The following is a 26504-nucleotide window of genomic DNA, read 5'->3' on the forward strand; positions in this document are numbered from 1 at the left end:
GTTTTTACTACCATTATCTCTGTCGTGTTTTTGCTGTTGTTCATTGTATTCATTACTGTTATTAAAACATCATCTTTATCAAACCTCCTCTTTGGTTTTCCTGTTATTCCTGACAAAAATACTATTAGCAATAAAATAATTATAATTTCTTGCTAAAATATTTACCTTTTTAATTTCAGTTTTGTCTTGGGGTCAGTAACTAAGAACAAACACAGCACACACACAATTGAAATCAAATGGATTCATTCATAAATAAATAAACAACATTTCACTGCTGTTAACCAACACAAATGTCTAATGTGTCCAATATACATGTTAAGAGTCTTGCAGACTGAATTTATTTTCTGCTTGTACACTTTTATTTTCCACATAATGGATCTAAAAATATTTATGAAATACATAAATGTAATTTTTCATATAGGTAATTTAATTCACAATGATTGAAGAACACATAGAAAATCATTGCAGTCATTTTGAAACGTTCCCTCTAATTGGTGCAGATCTGTTGTTAAGCATTTTTCGGATTAAGTCTTTGATTTTAGCTGTGTTTAAAACATAAATGATGGGATTGAGCATTGGTGGAAGAGCAATTGAAAGAGATCCGCTGATGATCCTGGCATTAGTAGTAGTTGAAGCCAGCAAAATGCATATTATGGGAAGAAAGAATGATCCAACTACCAAAAGGTGAGAAACACAGGTCTTCAGTGCTTTTAAACGTCCTTCCCAAGTTGTAATTTTACATAAAGCAAGAAAAATGCCCACATATGACAGGATTATAATGAAAGGTGGTGCTATAATGAATAAAGCTTGAATGAGGATTGCTAATAACCTATTAATGCTATTGTCATTGCATGGCAGCCTCATCAATGTTCCATAGTCACAATACCAACTCTCTACCACGTTGGAATTACAGAATGAAAGTCTGGTCATCAAAGATGTCGACAGTGTTACCATACAGGTGTTAAATGCCCATAATACTGAAAACACTATAGACATTAACTTATTATTCACTATGGCATGATATCTTAGTGGAAAACAAATTGCAATGAAACGATCAAATGCCAGAATAACAAGAGTGTAAGTCTGCACAGTATAAAAGAAATTCACAAAAAACATGTTTGCCAAACAAGCATTGTATGAGATGTACTGTGAGTCCCATAAAAAAGTCTTCATCATGTTAGGAATCAGTGCATTAGTTTCACCAATATCAGCCAAGGCCAAGTTAAACACACCGATGTACATTGGACTGTGCAGGCTCCGTTCAAGAGCTATAATGAGAAGGACTATCGAGTTCCCAATTATAGTAATAAAATATACAATAAATAAGAATATATAGTAATAAGTGTTGTACGGTGTACCTATAAGCCCAGTGATGAAAAAGTATTCAGGATGAACAATCGAGATATTCTGGGATAAACTCATGGCAGCTTTGCATTTGTTGTTTTGCATAGGCTAAAAATAGAAATTACTATAAAGAAATAAACCAAATATTGACTTTACTAAATTGTCATCTTACACTTTTAACATCTTTTTTCAAATGTTGAAAATATACCTTTATGCAAACTTGCTGCATAATATTTGAATCACAGACTTGACTAAATAATCTAAAGAGCCAGAGGAATCAATGACAGTGTCTGAATTTTTACAAGCTGCTCTGAAATAAATAGTCTGTTTTAAATGCCCATCCTTATTCTCTCATGTCGCAAACATCATTGGACATATGCGTCATTGAATCCAAATATATCTACTGATTCATCTCTTGAGAGCTTTCAGACAACACAATGATGTAACACTTGTATATTAAAGTAAATGTCCTGGCCACTGCTTTAGTTTCGATAAACATTTTCTTCACTTGCTACACAATTCCCCTTTGTGAAGTTCTCATTAGTGCACATTATTTTACTGTAACGCAAGTATATATTTAATTCTACATAACAGCAACTGCAGTACAACTTATGTCCATGTGTTGGCCTTAACAGTGAGTAGTGGAAATGGTTGAGATCTTCTCAGGGAGGTCTATTCAAATATACCTCTATAATATATAACGACTGTAATATATAACCACCTGCATAATGTGCAATACTTACTTACATTTCTTGTCTGCTCTAAATAAGTTTTTTTCAAACTGAGGTTCATGGTTCACCACTAGTGGACTGCAAAACTTGCTTTGGACCAATATTTATTGTGAAACGCTCTATACAAATAGTACAATGACAACATAAAATGCAAATCATTTCATTCATATTGTATTTATAATATAACACTTTTTTCCCCTCAAATGGAATAAATGAGTTTTAAAATACATAGTTGCCTTTATTTTAGGAAGTGAGTCCTTTGCTAGGAAATCATATAAGGAAATCCTTGGCATCAAATTGTTTGAAAACATATTTTAACTAAATAATATGCTTTTTTGGGTACTTTAGATAGACATCAATACAATACAAGACCAATATAAACAACTCAGTAGCCTATTTATTTGGGGCTACTTAATGAAATTTAGGAGGAGGATGAGTGGTTGATATTGATATAATAAAAAATAAAAAATTGAGCTCATTTAAAATGCTAAACAAAAGTTAAATAAAAATGTTTCCTTTCTTTTTTTTTTTTTTTTAACAAATAACTTTTGCTTATTTATAAAGTTTTATTAAAGGACATTTTCAAATAATGATTTTGGCACGATTGCACCCCCTACCATGCAGCACCCCATGCACTGCATATACTGCATGCTAGGGGTGTGCCCGAAGCCAAAAACCTTATGCATACTAGTTCTACCAGAAAGACTCGGGAAAATAATATTGAAACAATAAACCATTTATTAGCAGCCCAGCAAGCAATATATGCAATAGAGTTCTTTGGCGTAGGCCCCGTCCATAACTCGCGATCCGAGGGTACGGATCCTGCATTTCCTGCCTGAAGATGAAGGCAGGGGCGCAGCCGACACCCCGTGAGGTATAGGAAGGGACCATCCTGGTGGTGGGGAGGATGGATGGAAGGAACCAACTTGGTGGTGGGGAGGGTGGAGGTGAATGTAAGCGTCAGCATCTGCGAACTCAGACATGTGTAAGTACCCATCTTTTATACCACAAATATTAGAACGCAATTGGATAGATGAGAAGGTAATGAATGACGTAACAATTGAGTCTTCCCGGCAGAACTTGCGCTAAAGCTTTCATTTCTACCAGAAAGACTCGGGAAAATAATATTGAAACAATAAACCATTTATTAGCAGCCCAGCAAGCAATATATGCAATAGAGTTCTTTGGCGTAGGCCCCGTCCATAACTCGCGATCCGAGGGTACAGATTCTGCATTTCCTGCCTGAAGATGAAGGCAGGGGCACAGCCGACCCCCAAGAAGAGGTGGAAAATAATTCCACTGGACGGAGCCCACCCCCAAGGAACGGAAAAGAAAAGTATACCCACCGGCCGTATGTCGTGTAGTTCCTAACATAGAAGAAAAGAAAAAGAGTTAGCGACGGCTAGGTAGAAATGGACCTATCAATTCCATAGGTCAATAGTTTATTATAGAGAGTTCCATTGATATCATTGTGGGAACAGTAACTCTATAATGAGTAGAGTGGAGTATGCTTTACTTTTTATGCAAGATACTTTCTGCTGCTGAATAACGCATTTGGTGACGCTTATAACATGGAATCGTATTTATTTCGTTTTGATTATTTATTTATTTTTATAAACGCTGAGCCAAGCTAAGATGAGCCGCGCTGAGCCGCACAGAGACAAGGCCACGCTGAGCCACACAGAGACAAGGCCACGCTGAGCCATACGGAGACAAGGCCACGCTGAGCCACACAGAGACAAGGTCACGCGGAGCCACACAGAGACAAGGCCACGCTGAGCCATACGGAGACAAGGCCACGCTGAGCCACACAGAGACAAGGTCACGCGGAGCCACACAGAGACAAGGCCACGCTGAGCCACACGCTGGGCCACGCTGAGCCACACAGAGACGAGGCCACGCTGAGCCACACAGAGACAAGGCCACACTGGCCACGCAGAGACAAGGCCATGCTGAGCCACACAGAGACAAGGCCACACTGGCCACGCAGAGACAAGGCCACGCTGAGCCACACAGAGACGAGGCCACGCTGAGCCACACAGAGACGAGGCCACGCTGAGCCACACAGAGACGAGGCCACGCTGAGCCACACAGAGACGAGGCCACGCTGAGCCACACAGAGACGAGGCCACGCTGAGCCACACAGAGACGAGGCCACGCTGAGCCACACAGAGACGAGGCCACGCTGAGGACGAGGCCACGCTGAGCCACACAGAGACGAGGCCACGCTGAGCCACACAGAGACGAGGCCACGCTGAGCCACACAGAGACGAGGCCACGCTGAGCCACACAGAGACGAGGCCACGCTGAGCCGCACAGAGACGAGGCCGCGCTGAGCCACACAGAGACGAGGCCACGCTGAGCCACACAGGGACGAGGCCACGCTGAGCCACACAGGGACGAGGCCACGCTGAGCCACACAGAGACAAAGGCACGCTGATCCACACGGAGACGAAGAAACAAACAGATGAGTAGTACGAAGACAACGCCACTAGGGTGCACTGAACCAGACAATTATTTATTATTACTATTTTATGGATTTATTTATATATATATATATATATATATATATATATATATATATATATATATATATATATATATATATTGTGACGAGCACCCAGAGGATTCATCAGCATCGCCCTGGAAACAGACGAGGAACACCTGCATGCCCTCGTCACAGGCTGATCAGCCCCAGCCGTGCTCCATCAAGCAAACAGCTACATAAGCCACATGGACTTTGTCAAAGGGAGAGAGATCTCTGCACGAGACAGAACGTTAATGCCTGTTCTCTATCTTTCTCCAGAAAGCAGCAGTTGACCGCTCAGCCTCCAAGAAGCACAGCTCAGCCTCCAAGAAGCACAGCCCAGACTCGCTGCACTACAAGGAAGAGGCAACACACTTCACCGGGTTTTTCTTTGTTTCTTTCTTCATGTTGTAAATAAATCCACTCTTGGGCACTTTGCATGAGCTCTCCTTGTCGTGTGATTCTTCACCCCGTGACAATATATATATATATATATATATATATTTTTTTTTTTATCGATAGAATGCCGCGAGGCTATGAAGACCCCCGCATAGACGAGGCACGCTGAACACGAGGTGCGCATACGAAACACGCATGAGAAACCACAAGGCTGCGCGAAACCAGGCCCGAAGGACCGAATTGTCAGTGATAGGCGAAAAGGACGAGTTAATCGAGCTGAGACTATCGCCAGATAGATAAAGCATGACACCACCACCAGTAGTTGCTTAGGGATTTACCTGAATCGTCACTGCAGGGCTTGCTGAGCTTCGAGAATGATCTTGAGATCGGGTCTTATATAAGACTCAAATGCGGAGGAAGACCATCTGCCCAGGATCTTGATAGCAGCAGTAGAAACGGCACGTTCAGCTGCTGTAGTAGCTGCGCCAATCCTGAATGAGTGTCCAGTATACTGGGAAGGGGATAGACTGCCGTTTTTGAGGACAGAAACTAGATGAGACCTGAACCAAGCTTTGGAGAGAGGAGCTCCGTTAGGTAGTGAAAATAGAGGGGAGTGACCAGAGGATTTAGGACGAACTTTAAGAAATCTAAGCATAGATGAGAAGGGACAAAAATGATTGCCAATTTTAGAAATTGTGATTGAGATGCCGGAACCTAGTGAGTCATTTTTGGAGTATTTGAGAAAAAGTGTAAAGAAATTAGGTGAGAAGTGTAGGTCAGAGAAAGAGAGACCGCGGACGGGATCAAATTGTTTAGATGCGGAAGTGAATTCCCCTGGGCGCATAAATCCGTAGAAAGCGGTTAGAAACACCGCTTCTAGCAGAATATTAGAGTATGTAGAAAAAAGGCCGTTGCGTACAGAAAGGATTAATCTTTGCAACAAAGGCAAAGTAAAAGGCAACCTTTTATCTGGAGAATCCGTAGAGGATTTAGTCATGCCTTTGAGCTTTAATCGAACGGGACAAGCAGTAAAGAGACTTGGAAAATCGGGATCAAAATACTTTGCATAAAATTGGATGCCAGCGAGCAATCTGCGGATGGAGGAAATCTTTAAATTGCGATTTTCGAAATTAAAAGCGAGATAAGAGCACACAGTCGTGATCAAGATGGGAAACAGAGGAATCTGAAAAGAAAAGCAAAACATTAGAAAAGAAGACCAAGCGGAGGTGTAAGCTTTCAAAGTAGAAAGAGCTAGCCGTTTAGACATATAATGTCTAGCTGATCTTTGCAAATTTAACATTGTTGCTGATAGGGGAGGGCAGGGTGTTGGTTCCGTATTGGCTGAAGGGCAAAGCCGTCTGAACGTCTGAAAACGAAAGCGGGAAAGCGCATCAGCGATAACGTTGCAGTGACCGGGTATATGAGCAGCTTTAATAATGAAATTAAAAGTGACTGATTGCCAGATTAAGCGTCTCAGAAAAGGCATGATCGTCTGGCACGAAGATCTGCCTTTATTGATTATGGCAACAGTGGCTTCGTTATCGCAAAACAACAAAATGCGTTTTCTTGACCACGCTGAACCCCAGATTACGCTGGCTAAGACTAGAGGATAAATCTCGTAGAGCACGGAAGAAACAGAGCCTGATTTAGTCTTGGGAAAACCGTTTGGCCATTTCTCTGCAAACCATTGCCCTTGAAAAAACCCACCGAAGCCGATAGATGGGGCTGCATCGGTAAATAAATGTAAGTCAGCGGACGATTCGAAAGCATCATTGTAAAAAAAAGAAATGCCGTTCCAATCGTTAAGCAGCAGGGTCCAAAATTTGATATCGGACAAACCTCCATCGTCCATCTGGATCGGATCACTTAATTTTTGGACGGAATGAGCCAGAGTTAGTAGCCGAGAAATAAAGGCTCTGCCTTGTGGAATAATGCTCATAGCAAAATTAAGGTGACCAAGCAGAGAGAGCATGTCGCGTTTCGAGACGGTGCGTAGAGAGGAAAAAGATTCCAGAAACGACCTGATCCTTAGAAGTTTCTCTTGTGGAAGGGAAGCTTGCATTTTGACCGTGTCGAGAGAAATGCCTAAGAATTCGAGCGAAGTAGAGGGGCCCAATGTTTTCTCAGCGGAAAGGGGGACGCCAACGTCGCTAAAGATCTGTTTGAGAATGTCGAGGATAGAAGATTGGGAAGATGGAAAATCGATTAGCAAAAAATCGTCTAGTAAATGCAAAACGAAAGGAAGCTTACAGACGTTCAGCAGAATCCAACACAGAGCCTCTGAGAGACTGTTAAAAATATGCAGGCTACTTCTGCAACCGAAAGTGAGTCTCACGGCGAAATAGAATTTTGAATTCCATTTAACTCCAAAATACGGCCAATCAGAGGGGTGAATTGGCATGGTTTTGAAAGCGTCGGTAATGTCGGCTTTAGCTAATCAAGCGCCTTGACCAGCTAATTTAATTAACTGGAGAGCATTGTCCACCGTAGCGTAATGAAGAGAGAAAGGTGTTAGGGGAATGCATTCATTAACGCTTGCTACGTTGGAGGAATGTGGAGAAGACATGTCGAATAATAGACGTTTTTTTAACAGAATATTTGCGAGTTGCGACGCTGATGGAATTAACCCGAAAAGGAGAAAAAGGAGGAGAAGTGAGGGGGCCAATAACATATCCTTTATTGACTTCTTTGGCAAGGAGAGCTGACACCACGTCGGGTTCATTCCTGGCAGATTGTAAATTTTTGGCAACAAAAGAGGCAGAAAGATGAGAGAGGATGCCCACCCGAAACCCTTGGGACAGACCGGTGATTAAATAATCAACGAATACTGGATCAGGGTGGGAAGAGAGGTAGCTTGAAAGATTAGGAATATTGATAGGAGTAGATGGGTGTTTATTCAGATTTTTTTCCGAATTGGGGCTTTGCTTCGAGGTGCAGGTTTGTACCGGCGTGGACAGACAAATTTCGGGTGTGGATCCTTGCAAGAACTACAAATATGAGCAAATTTGCAATTAGGATAAGAACAGACAGCTTCATTGAATTGAATACATAGAGGTACACCATTAAATTCAGCAGCAGGGCGACCTCTGCTGTTTGACGAAAGTCTTACATTTTCAGTACCATGGACAGCACCTGCGTCATTGCTAGCGAAGGCTTTAGGGCAAAATGGAGCCTTGTGACCGTGAGCGGTACAAACAGCACAAACCAAGCTTTTTTTGGCCTTTGGTGTCCATAACTGACCAGTCTAGCCTTGAATTATATAGTGCGATGAAGGAGGCAGATGTAGCAGAGAAAGACTTGTGGTATTCATAAAATAAAGTCCCCCCGTATCTTTGGTTGAAATCCGCAATTAATGCTAGATAAAGATCTAGCTCTTCCCTTCTGTCAGGGTAAACTTGGCACAGAATATCTCTGTAAATGCTAAAAGCAATTACAAATTCACCAAATGAAAGATTACGCTGTAACCGGGGGTCGGAAGTTTTAAGGAGAACTGCCACGTCACCACAGTCAACCATTTTCCTGTCGGCAGCAGGCGAAGGAAGCAGCAAAGTAGCAAGGTTAATGTCCTTACCTTGGACGATATTAGCACTTAGAGAGTTAGATATTGTTGCAGCAGCCGGCGAAACGCCTACCGAACGCTTGTGCTGGAGTTGCTGTGGAGAGGTTGAAAGTTGAAGAAGCCGGTGGAGCGGATACATCTTGGAATCGCGTCTAAATAGGGAGTAGAGAAGCTGGCAGGGTAGCTGAAGTCGAGGGCATGCTCGGGAGGTTGCTTAACCCAGGAGGAGGACACGAATGAGGAATAACTGGAGAGTCTATGGCCGGATCTGCGCTGGATTGAAGCTTGGCAAAGGAATGTTCGAAATTAGTCATTTTGGATTGCAGGCCCATGACTGTTTGAGAGAGGCTTTAAACAGCGGAGAGGAGCTGGAAGTTCGTATCGGCAGAAAGGTTGGTCTGTGGTGTAGATGGTACACGGGCAGGCTGCGATGATCTTTTAGCAGGAATAGGTGAAGAAGATTTAGCAGTTCTTTTCCTTCCGGTTAATCTTGTTTGAGCTGTCGATGTTGATGCTTTTGGAGTCGAAGAGATGGAAACAGGTGGGTTACCCAGAGTGTTATGGGCTAGAAGAAGTAGATCCTCTCTTGAAAGGCCTTGGGTAACTGGTATACCGGCGTCTTCAAGAACTTTGACCATACTTTCAGAGGACCACTGCGCCCATGGGGAAGTACGGCACTGGATGCGCGAACTTCGGCGAGCGGACGTAGGAGATGGAGATGGTGGAGATATTCAGATAGTCAGAATATTCGCAAATTATGTGCGAGTCCTGAGACATATTCGGTCGGCTACTGAACGCGAGCAACTGAATGTAAGCGTCAGCATCTGCGAACTCAGACATGTGTAAGTACCCATTTTTTTTACCACAAATATTAGAACGCAGTTGGATAGATGAGAAGGTAATGAATGACGTAACAATTGAGTGTTCCCGGCAGAACTTGCGCTAAAGCTTTCATGGGTGTGCCCGAAGCCAATTACCTTATTCGGAAAGGCACTGATAATGGCTTCAAAACTAATAACGAATAATTCTTCCGAATAATATTCTCATTAGCGGTCTCCGGTGAGCACATATCTCAAGGTCCACCCGGAAATACAGTGGCCTCGGGATGCCCGTCCCCTCCAAGGAGGGTTCTAGAGCAGTCAGTTCGGTCGTTCCCTGCCGGTTCGCCGTTATAGGGCGTCGGGCTGATTGCACAACAAAAACCAGAAGCCAGTCTCGAGAGGCTGGTTAGCCTGGATGCCAGCCCGAACCCCGCCCACAACATTTTTTGGTCGGGAAGTTCGGTCTGGACTCGATCCATTGAGGAGTAATTATGATCAGTCAAAAAATGTTCGGGCCAATCAAATTGCCAGGGCGGGCTTTATACGATGATGGACAGATGATCTGCAGATACGTAATCCTCACGTCATCAAAGAGTGCTTGGGTTGAACTGGTTTACCTCAAAGATGACTGCAGCTGGAGAATTGAGATGTATAGATTCCGCTATTGCGTCTGTCGCAAAATAAATCGACAGGGCATTAATTTTAAAAGACGAAAAGATAACTGCAATAAAGGCATTTGTCGATCGTCAAGATGTGTTTGCTATCCTTCCTACAGGATTCGGCAAAAGTTTAATTTATCAGCTGGCTCCGATGGTCGCTAAGAATATGGGACGCAATGAAAAGCCTGTTGTCATTGTGGTTTCTCCTTTGGTCGCACTCATGGAGGACCAAGTAAAAGAAGCAACCGAAATGGGCATCAGGGCGATGCAACTCATGTCAAAGCCATCGCTACATCAAACAATGGTGACGCTTTGTTATACTGTACTCGCACACCATACCCATACTGGTAATCACTGTACCCCTTATGAGCGGTTTATTTTTTTTAAATAAATCAATAGATGATGTTACTCAATTCAGTTTATTTGTCAGACTCATGTCCAAAACACCACGCAAGACAGAACAAATAAACAAGACAAAGTACAAGTACAAGAATTACTCATCATTTTGTATATAAATCATCATTAAAACATAATTTTGGCTCCCGGTCTCTTTTCTCTGAAGACTCAAATGAACACGCTTCTTCAGCCTGGTGTCTTTCGTCGTCTCTCCATTTATTAAAATCAGTCAAGTCGCGCTCCAACCCTGTTATAAAATTGAGACAGGTCAGACAAATGCGAGTAGATTTGTTGGCTTTACTGTCGAGATCTAATCCTAAACGGAGAACTTGTTCGTATATACATTCACATTATCTATTTCGTTCAAAAATGTTTTTCGAGTTTGCAAGTACTCTGCAAATCCTCAAATTCTTTTTGCAACACCGGCAAAGGTCGTTAACACTCATTTTTCTTTTAAATACTTTTTCCAGAGTGCGTGCAGTGCAGTTCAGTTCTGTTGATATGAGTCGCTCAACATACGTCACTTACTGCGTTGCTCTGATTGGTTGTAGGTCTATCCAATTGAGTGCAGAGTTTTTTTTTTTCCTGGTTCGATTAAGACACGCCTCATAATCAAAGCCCTATGGAGCAGTATCAGACTCACATTCTGACTAGAATATGATTATGACGAAGTCAGGCTAGAGGCTGGTACCACTAGTAGAATTTTTGGCAGGATGGAAGCTACTGCTAAATGTTTCTTGTTGGGTCCTGCAGACCATAGAAAAGGGTTATCAAATACAGTTCAGGTCTTACCCGCCCAGGATTATGAGGATATGAAAACTATGTTAGAGAAAGGGGCCATAGAATATGTACCTCCCTCCAACAAGGAAACCGTGTTCTACAGGATGGGGGGGTTGCGTCCCATTTTGGATCTTCAAGTTCTGAACGAGTCAGTCATGCAACTAAAGTTCAAAATGTTAAGACTGAGACAGATTCTAGCTCATTTGCATCAGTTGGCGGTTGGTAGTTGGGTGTTGGCTCACCCACATGAAAGAGTTGGGGTTATGGCTAAACGCCAAAAAGAGTGCGCTTTCTCCACTACAGAGGACCACTTTTCTAGGCGTGGTTTGGGACTCAATGTCGATGCAGAAAAGCCTTTAACCGGCACGCATAGAGTCCATCCTTTCGGCTGTGAAAAGAATAAAGCTAGGCTAGTCACTCACTGCCAAACAGTTTCAGAGACTGTTGGGTCTGCTGGCAGCAGCATCCAACGTGATACCTTTTGGAAACATGACACAATATATCATCGCGACTACATGAAAAGGTTTTACTGTTATAAAAAACTGATTTGTGAACATTAGTGGAAGTGAAGGTGTTCGAATAAACACGAAACAGACGTGATCATTGTAATGCAGTCGATTTGGCCAATCGTGAAACAGTTGTGTCATCATCAGAGGTCATGCAGCCGCTCTGGAGAAGCTGCGCAGAATGAATCAGCCGGTTGCTCTCAAATCGCTTTTGCGGTGAGTTGATGGCATACGTCACAGTCACGTGGCGTTGGTGCTGTATCAAGTTGGGCACAAATTCTAAATGGCATGCACTGCTTCAAGTCACCCGCCAATCGGTCTGCACAGCGCTGTATAAAGTCAACAAGCATATTGTCATGTTCCTGGTTTTGTCATGTGTTTCCCTTATCCCATCATGTAGTCCTTTCATGTGTTTCCCCTGTTCTTGTGTCTTGTTTTCAGTGGATCATTGTTTGATTGTGCACAGGTGTCCCTTGTTTAGTCATTAGTCTCTGTGTCTATATAGCCCTTTTGTTTCCACTGTCTCTTGTTTAGCTTTTTTTTGTGTAACCACAGTTTGGTGAGTGTCATGTCATGTCATGCTTAGTGAAGTCTTTGTTTATTTGCTACACATTTATATTAATAATAAATATTTGGGTTCGTCAAACTTGCCTCCAGTGGAATCATTACACGAGACTTTTGCAACGGGATCAAATACTTTGAAAACATATTTTATTAAAATGTTATGCTTTGCTTTCTTGGGAATTCAGAGAGGCATCTTGAGGTGGAAGATCAATACAAAAGGCTAAAGTCTATTTATTTGTACAGTAAAAAAATATAAGTATAAAATTCTATTTTCGCATTCTGTCATTGTGAGCGTTCGTGAATTGAGTGCGTGTGGATTTGCGCATGTGTGGAATGATGTATGCATATGGATTTGTTGCACATGTTTTTGGATTCATGTGTGCATTTGTGGATCTGTTACGTAACTAGTAGTTACCTTTCAAAAACTACGCTCAATGGTGCGCTGATTTAACGCTATGGAAAAACATCTTTGTTTGACCGGTTGTGAACACGTGTGGCAAACACCCCAAGAATTTGGTTTAAATAACCTCTGATGATGACGTCATTGGAATGCGCACATCAGAGGCTATAAATCGACGTGAGACGTGCGCTTTCAGATTTATTTGTTATCAGAACTGCATTATGTGCCATGTGTGATGCTTCTTTCTCAAACTATAACCTTTTGCTAGGATGGCAGGAGACCGGTCCTTCCTGTTCTCTTGTCCTTTCACCAGATCATGAGGTCCTCAAAGCCCGCTTCTGGAGTGTGCTCCGTCTTTTTTTCATACCGGCCTGAGGACGCTAGTTCTCTTGGGGTGATGGATATTGAGTGCATTGCCCCTGAGAACGCGTTAAAGGTTTTCTGTTTTTCCGATGGGAATGGTGTTGTGACTATCTACTAACGCTCGTGGACTATCTCTCCCTTGGCAGCACATCAGCACTAAAAAAGCCTGTCCTCCTCTCCAGGCTGTGCAGGGTTACATCCACGCTGGTGGGTAAAGCTTTTCAGGCGCCAGGTCAGGCTGGTGCTGCCTTACACACCATGGTGGTGTTGCAGCATACCAGTCTGACATGCTGAAAGAACTGAGCACAAGTGGGTGAAACGTCAGTGAGGAGGTGCTTGCTGAGCTGTGCTGAGCCACAGACCTGTCTCTTCATGCGACTAAGCAAAAGGCCCATGCCGTTCCATGGGTGCTATGGTCGGCATGGAGAGACATCTGTGGCTCAACTTCACTGGCATCAAGGAGAAGGAGAAGGTATTTCTCCTTGATGTCCCCTTTCGGCCTATTCGACGACTCTGTCAATGCTGTTGTCTGTAGGTTCCGGGAGGTTAAAAGACAAAAGGTGTTTGACAAGTTCCTCTCCCGCTGTGCTCAAGGGTTGGGCCTTTTGGCAGGCCAGCCCCAACCAGGTCCAGAGATTGACAAGTTGTGCTCCACCTTGGAAAGACTGGGGACTGACGCGCCGCACTCCACCACAGAAGAAGCCGAACCTGAGATTGCTGAATCTCAGCTAAAAAGAAGTCCTGAGGCTTTTGCACCCAGGACAGAGGGGCTGTGCCCCCCTGGGACAGGGTGCATAAAAATACAACATCAAAAGCGAGCTCCTTCCCGACACCCACACGCCGTTGTTTTTCTATCCCCGCCACCTCCAGTGTTTTTGGGGGCAGCGGTTTCCAGCGAAATGTAAAATTTTCAGTTGCTTCGTGCTGTTTACTAGGACACATGATAAGCATATCTCATTGGGCTTTGAGAAACGTAGCAAAAGGCTATGGAATACAGTTTGTGCACTGTCCTCCGTGTTTCAGCGGAGTGGTCACCACTACCGTTAAACCGGAGCAGTTGCATTTGCTGGCACAAGAACAGCATACTCTGCTAGAAAATGGGGCCATAGAACATGTTCCCCTCCCAGAGAGACAGTCAAATTCTAGACCTTCGCGGTCTGAACTGTTCTCTCAGAAAATTCAAGTTCAAAATGTTGACAGTCAAAATGACTGTGTCTTAAATTCAACTCAAAGATTTATTTGTCACAATCGACCTCAAGGACGAATATTTATTTTCATTTAGAAATTCTGCGACAACAAAGGAAGTTCCTGAGGTTTACTTTCGGGAGCGAAGCTTACCAATATCGGGTTTGTGGCAAGCAGTGTGGGCCCAATGGGTGTGAGAACGCCACGAGGCCATTGGTGTGATTGATGATAAGCATCACCTGCACGCCACACTCTCATGGAGGAGGTACGGAGGAAGTGTTTGAACGTTCATCGGTTCCCGCCTCTTTCTTTCCCTTATCAACAAAAATTGATACAGGGTTCTTCTGTTCGGCCTAGCCTTGTAACGCGCTTGTACACAAAATGCATGGATGCAGCGCTGGCTCCTTTGCGACTCCAGAGCATCCGCATTATAAATTACATAGACAACTGGCTGATACTGATCTCAAGAGATTGCGCTTCGTCATCGAGATATCGTCCTAGCTCATCTTCAAACTCTGGGGTTGAGACTCAATGCCAAGAAAACCATTCTCTCTCCGGCCAAGAGAACAATGTATTTAGGGGACTCGGTCAACATGTGGGCACAGTTGTCTGTTTTGCATGTTTCGAGTCCATCTTAAAGAGCATATTGCAGGTAAAAAAAAAAAACTAAATTAATATATAACCTTGTATGAAAATACCATATGAAAAGTTAATGCGGGATTTAAAATGTTTTAAACCGACATAAGGGCACTAATTAGTAGATAAAGTGAGCGTTTCTTTGACTGATCGTAAAAACGGCTTTTTTTCAACATCTCGTCATTTTATGTCGACTTGATGCCGGCTTCCGCCCTCACTGCCGTTGCTTCAGAGGACGAGGCAGACAGGGGCGCCGCGGGCGACAGCTGTTCTATCCTGGCCTCGGACAGCGAGAAATGGCCTGGATCTCTCCACTCCTACTCTGCTTCCATCCAGGAGTCCGGATGGACACGTTCGGGTGTGGATGCCGAGCTGATGCGTCTCCTGGTGAAGGCCGTCGACCGCCTCTGCCTCGAGTGGTCACCGCCCAAGGTGCCCGCGCTTAATCGCCTAGACGGCTGCTTTCTTCAGCGCCGCCATCAGCCACCGGCTTCAAGGCCTGCTCCTTTTCTGCCGGAGCTCCACGCCGAACTCTCTAAATAGTGGAATGCACCTTTCTCCGCGAGGCTCCACACCAGTGTCTCCGCGACGCTCTCCCACGTGGACGGCGCCGCCGAGAAGGGGTATGTGGAAGTGGAAGAAGCGGTAGCAGCGCACCTTTGCCCGCCCTCCTCTGGATGGCGCTCAAAGTCTGCCCTCCCCAAAAAGCCTGCAGGACCACGTCAGCTTTCGTCGGCCGCGCCTTCTCCGCCGCCGGACAGGCTGCTTCCGCCCTGCACTCTATGGCCGTTCTGCAGATCCTGCAAGCCGACCTCCTCCGCGAATGGGACGAGAAGGGCTCGGATCCAGCTACGATCGCTGATCTAAGGAGCGCGACGGACCTTTCCCTCCGCGCCACAAAGACCACAGCTCAGGCCATCGGCAGATCCATGGCTGCGCTAACCGTCACAGAGAGGCACCTCTGGTTGACGCTCGCAGACATGAGGGAGTCTGAGCGTGCCACTTTCCTCAACGCACCGCTCTCCCCCACCGGTCTCTTTGGCCCAGCGGTCAACGGCATCGTGGATCGCTTCTCCGAAGTACAGAAGACCTCGCAGGCCATGAATTTGTTTCTGCCACGATGCTCTAGCTCAGCCACAGGCCGCTCACGTGACAAGCCGCCTGCTGGAAGCTCCACTCAGCGTCCAGCCAAGCCTGCCGCCTCGCAGCGTCGACAGGGCGGCCGCCCTAGATCGCGCTCGGACAGCCGCCACAGGCCACCTCCCCCGCGGGGACCCCGGCCGAGGATTGTGTTGAAACCCGAGCAAGCGAAGCCCTCCAAACACCAAGAGAGAAAAGACGGTTAAGTCCCGCTGCGGCCGGACCACCGTCGAAACGCCACGTCTTGTCAGTCCCCCCACAGAGGGCTACTGCAGGAGATTATTTAGCAGCCAACGAGCAGGCTATAATGCCCTCTCGCCTGCACACAAACGCCGTTTTTACGGCGACCCACAGAAATCTCATAAAACGTGTATTTTCTGTTTATCCGGCTCACGCCGCTGGTGTTTTAAATGTAGAAAATGTGCCCACGTCCCAGTGTTCACCCCTACACACAAGCACTCAAAAACATGTGTCCCTCAGGCCCACAGAGTGCACTCTCATAAAGCTGGCAAATGCCGCTCGAGTGTTAGATGTATACATCGCGCCCGCGAACTCGCGCTCGCGTCCATCTAATGCCCGCTCTGTCACACGGCCATTTCAACCTCAAGTAAGTCAGGTTATGATTGTAAGTCACGTGCCCGCTCACAAGCGCTCACTCTTACTAACAGACACACTGTCTCCGGCGCTGCTCGTGTGTCACAGAATGTTCATGGCACGCTCCCCGTTCACACTAACCGGGTCGCCTCATTTAAAACAGCCAGCTGTTGCTGTCAGCGAGCCGCCACATATAGACACCCATATGAGTCAGGCTGCAATTGTAAGTCATGTGCCCGCCCCAGCGCGCTCACGCTTGCTAATAAATGCCTCGCCTCCGGCGCCGCTCACTCGCTGCAAAGCTCTCAGAAAACGTTCCCCCCTCAAAGCAACCGGGACGTCACATATGAAACAGCGTGCCATCGCTGTCAGCGAGCCGCCGTGTTTAAGCACTCATACCGGTCAGACTGCGAATGTATGCTACGAGCTCGCTCACTAGCGCTCGCGTGTGCTATCAGTCGCTCCGCCTCAAGCACCGCTCGCGCTTCAGAAAGCCATTGTAAAACGCTCCCCATTCAATGTAATTGGGTCGTTACGTGCGAACCAGCCCAAAGCGGCTGTCAGCGAGCCGCTTCGTCCAAGCACCGAGGGCGCGCGCGCCGCGCCCACATCTCCGTTTCAGTTCCCGAAGCCCACAGTGTGCGGCGACCGGAACCCGGAGGCCATTCTCCCCCTGGCCACACATGCACAAGCATGGGAAGCCATTCCAGGGGTTTCAGAGTGGGTGCTAAGCACAATAAGACAGGGCTAAGCACTAAAGTTCGCTCGCCGTCCCCCGCGTTTTCACGCTCGGACCGAGTCGACAGTGAGCGCGAAAGTAGCACATCTGCTCCGCGCAGAAATAGCCAAACTGCTGTGCAAAGGAGCTATAGAACAGGTGCCGCCTTCTCTGAGCGAGTCAGGCTTTTACAGCCGCTATTTTCTCGTACCGAAGAAGGACGGAGGCCTGAGGCCTATATTAGATCTGAGATTTTTTAACAAAGCTCTCATGAGGAGACCGTTCAAAATGATTACAACCAGGCAGATCCTCGCGCAAATTCGCCCGAGGGACTGGTTTATATCTCTCGATCTGAAAGACGCGTATTTTCAGATACAGATTATACCCCGTCACAGGCCATTCTTGAGATTCGCCTTCGACGGCCAGGTATATCAGTACACCGTCCTCCCGTTCGGCCTGTCCCTGGCACCCCGTACATTTACGAAGTGCATGGACGCGGCGCTCGCCCCCCTCAGATGTCAGGGTGTGCGAATTCTGAACTACTTGGACGATTGGCTGATTCTAGCACGGTCAGAGATAGAGCTCGTATCTCACAGACCTATGCTTCTCAGTAACTTGGAAAGATTGGGTCTCACGGTCAACTGGACCAATAGCTCATTACAGCCCAGCCATCTCCTTTTTAGGCATGGAACTGGACTCCGTGGCTATGAAGGCTCAGCTGTCGACAGAGCGCTGCACGCCGTGTTCGACACCTAGCCGCATTTTTCCAGAAGGGCAGAACCGCCTCCCTGAAAAAAATTCAGAGGATGCTGGGCTGTATGGCATTTGGCTGCAGCAGTGCTTCAGCTGAGCTTACTGCGCATGCGCCCGCTACAACGCTGGTTGAACGCCCGCGTACCCCGTCAGGGGTGGACGCGTGGCTACAAGCGGATCAGGATATCTCAGAGCTGCATTTCAGCTCTGCAGCGCTGGTTAGCGGCCAATTGGTACCAGCAGGGGGTGACAATGGGAGCGATTTCCCACCGAAAAATCATCTCGACAGACGCCTCCAACTCAGGTTGGGGCGGCCTTTTCGAGGGCAGACCGGTCTTTGGCCTGTGGTCAGACCGAGAGAAATGCCTTCACATAAACTGTCTGGAGATGCTGGCGGTCGAGAATGCGCTGAAGCGCTTCCTCCCGTTCATACAGGACCAACACGTTCTAGTCCGCTCGGACAACATGTCGGTTGTGTCCTACGTGAACCGCCAGGGTGGTGTCAGATCCAGGAGCCTCTGCGATCTGGCAGAACGCCTCCTCGTTTGGGCCCAGTGCTTCCTGCGCTCGCTGAGAGCGACGCACGTGCCAGGGATCCTGAATGAAGGACCGGACAGATTGTCCAGGGACAATATTCCCCCCGGGGAGTGGTCTTTACACCCCCAAACAGCTGTTATGGCGCCTCTTTGGCAGAACGGAAGTCGACCTATTCGCGTCAAAGGACATTGCCCAGTGTTCTTTTCAAAGAACGAGGATGCGCTGGCCCAACTCTGGCGCAGCCGCCCCTTATATGCCTTCCCTCCGATCTCTATGTTACCACAGGTAATCAAGAGAATCAGGGAATCACACAGCCCGGTGCTCCTCATAGCCCCGCGATGGGAGAACCAAACCTGGTTCCCGGAACTAACACGGCTGTCACACACAGCCCCGTGGCCGATTCCGGTGAGGAGGGACCTCCTCTCTCAAGCCTGCGGCTCGATCTGGCATCCCCACCCAGAGCGCTGGTCTCTGCATGTGTGGTTGATCAACGGATACCCGTTTTCCTGCCAGAAGGAGTTATGAACACGATCACGCAATCTAGAGCCCCCTCTACGAGACGGCTATATGCGTCTAAATGGTCTGTGTTCTCCAAATGGTGCAACGACAAAAATCTGGACCCCAGAACGGGTGAGGTTTCGCAGGTGCTCGGTTTACTTCAAGAGCTGCTGGATAAGGGCAGGTCACCATCCACGCTCAAAGTATACGTGGCGGCCATCGCAGCCTTTGCTGAGTCGAAGCAAGGCCAGTCACTAGGAAGGAATGAGCTGGTCATCCGCTTCTTGGGAGGAGCCAGAAGGATGAACCCTCCGCGCCCACCTTCGGTTCCTATTTGGGATCTCTCCGTGGTCCTAGAGGCCCTAAAGATGCATCCCTTCGAACCATTAGATTCAACGAATCTAAAATACCTCTCGCTCAAAACCGTTTTTCTTTTGGCTCTGTCATCAGTTAAACGTGTGGGGGACTTACACTATCTGTTAGCGCAGCGTGCCTTGAGTTTGGCCCGAATGACTCTAAAGTCATCCTCAAACCGAGACATGGCTATGTCCCGAAGGTGATTGGCACTCCCTTCAGAGCGCAGGTCATTTCTCTGTCGGCTCTGCCAGCATCCGACAGCGTGAGCAGCGACAGCCTCCTCTGCCCTGTCAGGGCACTGAGCTTACGTTATGCGCTCCGCCCCCTTCAGACGCTCCGAGCAGCTCTTTGTTTTGTTTGGCGGGCGCACCAAAGGTCTCGCCGCCTCGAAACAGTCCCTATCCAGATGGATAGTGGCCGCGATTTCTGCTGCCTACGCGTCAAAAGGTCTGCAATGCCCTCTGGGCATCAGGGCTCATTCCACAAGAGGCATGGCCTCGTTGTGGGAATGGTCCAGTGGAATTTCCATTCACGACATCTGTATGGTGGTGGGCTGGGCCTCCCCGTCTACATTTGTGAGATTCTATAATCTGGAAGTTCCCGCCTTGCAGGCCAGACTTCTATCAGTCTAATGTGTGTATGATCTGCCCACATCACTGGTGCGCAGGCTACCTCAACGTTAGCTCTCCTGGTTGAGCTGCACTAATATGGGTTGATACACATGCACATGCAGCCCGGCGCCGCTGCTCTGCATTCCCCATGGGTGCTTATGTTTATACATGTGTCGGCCTGCTTGCTGGCCGCCTGAATTTCCCACTTTCAATGTTCCCCGGGTTGGGACTCATGGGGCCCTATTTTAACGATCTGAAACGCAAGTGTCAAAGCGCAAAGCGCAAGTAACTTTGTGGGCGGATCCCGGCGCTGTTGCTATTTTCCTGGCGCAAATCTAAAAGGGGTTGGTCTGAAGTAGCTTCATTATTCATAGGTGTGGTTTGGGCGTAACGTGAAATAAACCAATCAGAGCGTCATCTCACATTCCCTTTAAGAGCAGGTGCGCATGTTGCATGGCGGATTGCTATTATAACGGCGGATTTACCAGGCGCGCGCCAGGAGCGGTTCACAGCCGAGGAGACCGACGTTCTTGTCAGGACCGTGAAAGACAGAGAAGTGACGTTGTATGGGGATGGGAGAAACCCACCCAAATCAGCGTCGGTTAAACAGGCGTGGGAGAAAAAAAAAAATTTTTTTACATCTTCATGGACACCACAATGATTTCCCTCATGTGTTAATATTTTTCCTTGTTATAATGTATGATTTGCAAAAATAAAAACTGCTGCATCTGTGTTGATGAGAGAATCAAAGTGTTTGCGCGTTGTGCACCCGCTACATTATGGCGCCACTGACTTTAGACTAGGTTTTTTCTGGTCAGTGGCGCAATTGTTTTATAGAACAGCAAAATAGCATGAGGGAAAGTTTGCGCCGGAACACGCCTCCTCTTTGCGCTGAACCACCCCGGGGAGCGCAAGTGTATTTTTTAGTTAACCGACGTGTGTCTGTGGAGGGAAAAGTCCGCTTTGCGCGGGTGCAAAATAGGAATGATACCGGTTACCTAATGTAACCTCGGTTCTCTCTAGAGAGGGAACGAGTATTGCGTAACCGGCCGTGCTAAGCGCCACGAGCGATTTTCGCTTCAGATCATGAAAACCAGGGAAGCAGCCTCTGAGCCCCGCGTTTATACGCTAAGCCACACCCCCTTGCGCGGGCTGTGACGCGTAGTGGGCGCGATGTCACGCCAGGCTCACTGTTAGGCTGCTGCAGTTGCCGCAAGGCAGCCAATGAGCACGCTAGACAGCCTGCTCTCGGTCTGCAGCTGCTGCACTGCGTTGACAATATATACAAAATTAAGGATAATTTTGGCTTCAATATCTCGGGCAAAGATGAACTTTACCCGTAGCGTAAGCTAAACTTACGCAATACTCGTTCCCTCTCTAGAGAGAACCGAGGTTACGTTAGGTAACCAAGTGCGTTACCTCCCCTTTCTCTGCTTTGCCCGCACAGAGAATTTGGCTCGCCCATGAGAAAATTAGCTAGGAAGTACGAACGCGCGAGCGCAATTTGAGTTTTTCCTCGAGAGATATCTTGCAAACGAGCGAAGCATGGCAGTTGATCAGTGTTCAGATGTACAAATGAACACAAAAGTATGTTTTAGTTCCTTCATCCGAGCCTCTGAAGAAACAATGGGTTAATTTTATTTTCTCTGGAAATGCGCCGACACAACTTCCCAAAGTTTTGTATGGTCCAAACATTTCCCCGACGACTGTTTTCTCAACTTGGGCCAATACAGAGCTGGCCTCGATGCACGTCTGAAAATAAATCATCGAGCTACCAAGCAACAATTTCTGATGTGTAGCCTAATTGTTCAAGTTAAGACAGGTAATCTTTCTCTAAAAATAGTTCAATAGCCTACGGTTTATGCATAAGTCAAGCCAGTGACTAAAATATCAACTTCACATTGTTTTTTTTAATAGGATGAAAATAATCTTATTTAAATTGTGAACAAATTATTCAGAAAGCGGTCAAAGAACAATCTTTCCACACAGCGCGAGGTTATCTGGACAACTCGTTATGAAATCAATGACGCACGTTACATTGCACAAAGAAGCTCTTACTGTATGTACATCATCGTGTTTGCATTGGTGAAAGCATTAGAGAGTGTGGAGAAACTGCGTTGCAATGATAAGATCTTCATTCTCGCGATCAACAGACTGTCATCTGCTGCTCAATGCTCATCACGACAATATTTTATGTGATGGGAATAGATCTAAATACTTCTCACGATTCGTTAATCTCGATAGCTGTAATAGTAAAAAAGTATAATAGCTGCAGTAAAAGTATTCGAGAGAGTTTCACATGTAATATGTAGCTATTTCATGCAAGCATGTTAGCCAATCACAGCAGTGGGCGGTTACACTGAATCCCACAGCAGACACGCCCCTTCAAACAGAGCGTTCAAATCAGAGGCTAAAATCAGGCTGAGAAAAATGCCTTTTATTTCTATATTATGACTATTTTTGATCTAAAAAACATACTAACATTATAAGGGCAACCCAGGAAACATTATAAAATAATAAAATAACCCCATGTCAGGGGACCTTTAATAATGACATTTGAACCTGCAAAAATTGAATTATCAACCTTTTAGGAGGCACTTAAAGACAATTAATATTTAATTACTGTAGGATACTATTTAAACCCAGAGGGAATTAATTTGAAGGGTTAGTGCAGCCATTCACACAAATGCAAACAGACACACACTTAGTTCAAACAGACACACAAATATAACGATCAATAAGTGCTATAATCAGATAATCTTACACCCTCTCATGGGATGAAAATGGATATAAATGTAAATTCTGATGCTTGAACTTTAACGTATTCATTCAGATTTTCCATTATTTCATTTATAGTTACTAAGAGGCCTTTTAAAACTCCAAGTTTGCGGTGGGTCTTTTATAGTTCCAGAATTTTCAGGTAAGCCTATTCTGAAAATGTATTATTTTAAACAACCAGAAAATCGTGAAAGTTGGGAGTTTTGGTGGACAATTTGTTTAGCATCCTGCAACTTCCTGCATAGTGATGTAAATACCTGAGATCTGAAGTATCTGTAATTTTGTTATGTAAGATTTATTTTTTTAATTACTATAATTATGCCAATATGCAATACTGTCAAAAAAGTGTTTGCATTTGTGTTGTATAGTCTTAATTGTTAATTATTCTGTAATCATAGTATATGCAAGGTAATGAAATATTCATTGTTTTTAATTAATTGAGCATAAAAGGCAAATTATTGAATTTCTGGAGCAAATATCAGAATTATATAATGCATATCCATATGTTTTGCAGCAAATCATTATAGAAGAAATAAGTAAATTACAGTATATACTCTGATGCTGACTTCATTATCAAAGATGATGAAATCATTAATGAATTCTATGTTTTCTGCTCCTCAAAATAGAAAGATTTCTGTATTTGTTTTTAAACTTTTAGCAAGAGTTGCATCATCTTTGATTGAAAGTTTAAGAGTGTTTATTGCACAGAATACAGTTACTCTTGTGTGTGAAACTTCACCTGTTAATGAGCAGCACTCATAATAGATGACTAATTATGTGTTGATGCATAGGTGGCATCAACAGCTAGAAAGTAGAAACAGCTCTGACACCTGGGAAGATCCTGTCTCCCATCACCTTGAGTACTGTTGATGAAAACATCATTAACGAGCTTTGTTGCTAAGGGCAATGACCTCACAAAACAAGTTTATTGGGAAACACCCCCAGCCCACCACGATTTATGCCGCGCACTATGCCTACATTATGAAAACTGGTAAAAAAAAAAATATATATATATATTTAAATTATAACAGTGAAATTCCAAATAAAAATAGAAATAGAATAATTCTAGATTACATTTCTTTATTACAACAACAGCAAAAAATATTTTGTATTTCCACACAAAGGTTGCTAAACGTCTCGGTTACATATGGTAACCCTCGTTCCCTGAGGGAGGGAACGGAGACGTAGGTCAGATTGACCAATAGGAATCTCGCTAGAGAGGCCAATCTACTTCGAGTGAAACTAAAACAAGCCAATGCACATTGGCATGCAATCATTTGCATCAGCTGCGCGTCCTCGTCAGCGCGGGTATTTAACAGCAGCTGTTATGATTGCACACTAGTTTTTTGCTGAGGAGCCAAACCTGAAAAAGCTGGCCGCCCCAGCGGGCGGCAGCAGATGTGGCGACGGGACCTACGTCTCCGTTCCCTCCCTCAGGGAACGAGGGTTACCATATGTAACCGAGACGTTCCCTATCGGTCAGTCACTACAACGTAGGTCAGACTGACCAATAGGAATCCCTACCAAAGCGCCACAGCTGCTGCACCCCATCCAGCGCCCCATGCAAGCCTCTACACCTTCTTGCCTAGAAGGACGATAGGAGGAGGCTACACACAGAGTGTATCTGTCACTGTTGTTCCGTAATAACCCATACAGTGAGATTATTGGATAACACTGGGAAAGCGTGCCCTTCAGTTAGGAAGGAGGACGCTGCGGAAGCCACTTACTTCAAGGAGTTATGTGGGGAATACATATGGACTAGCCCGAAGGCTGTACTACATATGAGATAGTGGGTGACTTAGCCAAAGGGAAAGACACGGGCTTCCGTTAGGAGCAGCCGTGGAAAATATACACATATGGGATCCCCGTAGGGTCACACATATGGAACCCAGCCCAGATCCGGTTCTCAAGGATTCAGCGGATAAAGGCCTGGCACCTGGACGCTCCGCCATGTCCGGGCCGAGGGGTTTTTGGAGGACTCAACAGGTTTTTCACTCTGGAGCAATAAGGGTGCACAGTAGGGTGCAGCAAGCCGACAGAGCCGGGCCTCTCGGTGTTTCTACCCGTTTAGGGTGAGAACACGGGAGGAGACCGGCTCTACACGTAGGCTATAATATCTAGCGAACGTGTTAGGTGTCGCCCAGCCCGCAGCTCTACAGATATCTGTTAGCGAGGAGCCACGTGCCAGCGCCCAGGAGGATGCAACGCCTCTCGTGGAGTGTGCATGCAACCTGAGCGGGCAGGGCACGCCTTGAGCTTGGTAAGCCAAGGCGATGGCATCCACTATCCAGTGGGCCATCCTCTGCTTGGAGACAGCCTTTCCCCTCTGCTGGCCTCCGTAACAGACAAAGAGCTGGTCTGAGGTCCTGATGCTTTGAGTTCTGTCCACGTACATACGCAGAGCGCGAACGGGACAGAGCAAAGCCAGGGCTGGGTCTGCCTCCTCCAAAGGCAGCGCTTGCAGGTTCACTACCTGGTCTTTGAAGGGAGTGGTAGGAACCTTGGGCACATAGCCAGGCCGGGGTCTTAGAACCACATGGTTGTCACCCGGCCCGAACTCTAGGCACGATTCGTCGACCGAAAATGCGTGCAGATCTCCTACCCTCTTGACAGAGGCCAGTGCAACCAGTAGCAAAGTCTTCATGGAAAGAAGCTTTAAGTCTACTGACTGCAGAGGCTCAAAGGGAACATCCTGAAGTGCTCGAAGCACCAGGGAAAGATCCCAAGAGGGTATGGAGGGGGGGTCGAGGAGGATTTAATCGTCTCGCCCCCCTAAGATACCTGACGACCAGGTCGTGCTTCCCCACTGTTTTGCCATCTATGTGGTCGTGATAAGCTGAAATAGCGGCAGCATGTACTTTGAGGGTGGAGGGAGACAGCCTTCGCTCCAACCCTTGCTGCAAGAAGGAAAGCACAGACCCTATCGAACATCTCCGGGGGTCTTCTCGGCAAGAAGAACACCACTCGACGAACAGGTTCCACTTCAGGGCGTAAACACGTCTCGTGGACGGCGCCCGTGCTGAAGTGATGGTGTTAAGTACCTCAGGGGGTAAGTCACCTAGAACCTCCGCGTCCCGTCCAGGGACCAGACATGGAGTTTCCAGAGGTCTGGACGCGGGTGCCATAGGGTGCCCCGTCTCTGAGTCAGAAGATCCTTCCTCAGAGGAATGGGCCAGGGAGGGACTGTCCCAAGGAGCATGAGTTCTGGGAACCAAGTCCGGATGGGCCAATAGGGAGCCACCAGAAGGACCTGCTCCTCGTCCTCCCTGACTTTGCACAGTGTCTGTGCAAGTAGGCTCACTGGGGGAAACGCATATTTGCGGAGGCCCCGGGGCCAGCTGTGTGCCAGTGCGTCCGTGCCGAGTGTTCCCTCGGTCAGGGAGTAAAACAGCTGGCAATGGGAGGTCTCTGAAGAGGCAAACAGGTCTACCTGAGCCTCTCCGAACTCTCTCCAGATCAGCTGAACCACCTGGGGGTGGAGTCGCCATTCTCCCGGAAGCACAGCTCGTGATAGCTCGTCGGCCACACGGTTGAGCACGCCAGGGACATACATGGCTCGAAGCGACCTCAGATGCTTCTGACTCCAGAGGAGGAGATGGCGGGCGAGTTGCGACATGCGACGGGAGCGTAGACCACCTTGTCGGTTGA

General features: G+C 46.5%; 1 protein-coding gene across 1 annotated transcript; it reads right to left on the bottom strand.

The window, feature by feature from the left end:
* Window positions 1–430: 430 nt before the first annotated feature.
* Window positions 431–1611, bottom strand: LOC130105769 (olfactory receptor 1M1-like). The gene has a single exon (XM_056271925.1). The coding sequence runs from the start codon at window positions 1447–1449 to the stop codon at window positions 469–471; it is 981 nt and encodes a 326-aa protein (XP_056127900.1). The 5' UTR covers window positions 1450–1611; the 3' UTR covers window positions 431–468.
* Between the last annotated feature and the right edge of the window lie 24893 nt (window positions 1612–26504).

Source organism: Rhinichthys klamathensis, unplaced genomic scaffold (genome assembly GCF_029890125.1).
Source record: "Rhinichthys klamathensis goyatoka isolate OS25496 unplaced genomic scaffold, OSU_Roscu_1.1 h1tg000329l_1, whole genome shotgun sequence".
Lineage (NCBI taxonomy): Eukaryota > Metazoa > Chordata > Actinopteri > Cypriniformes > Leuciscidae > Rhinichthys > Rhinichthys klamathensis.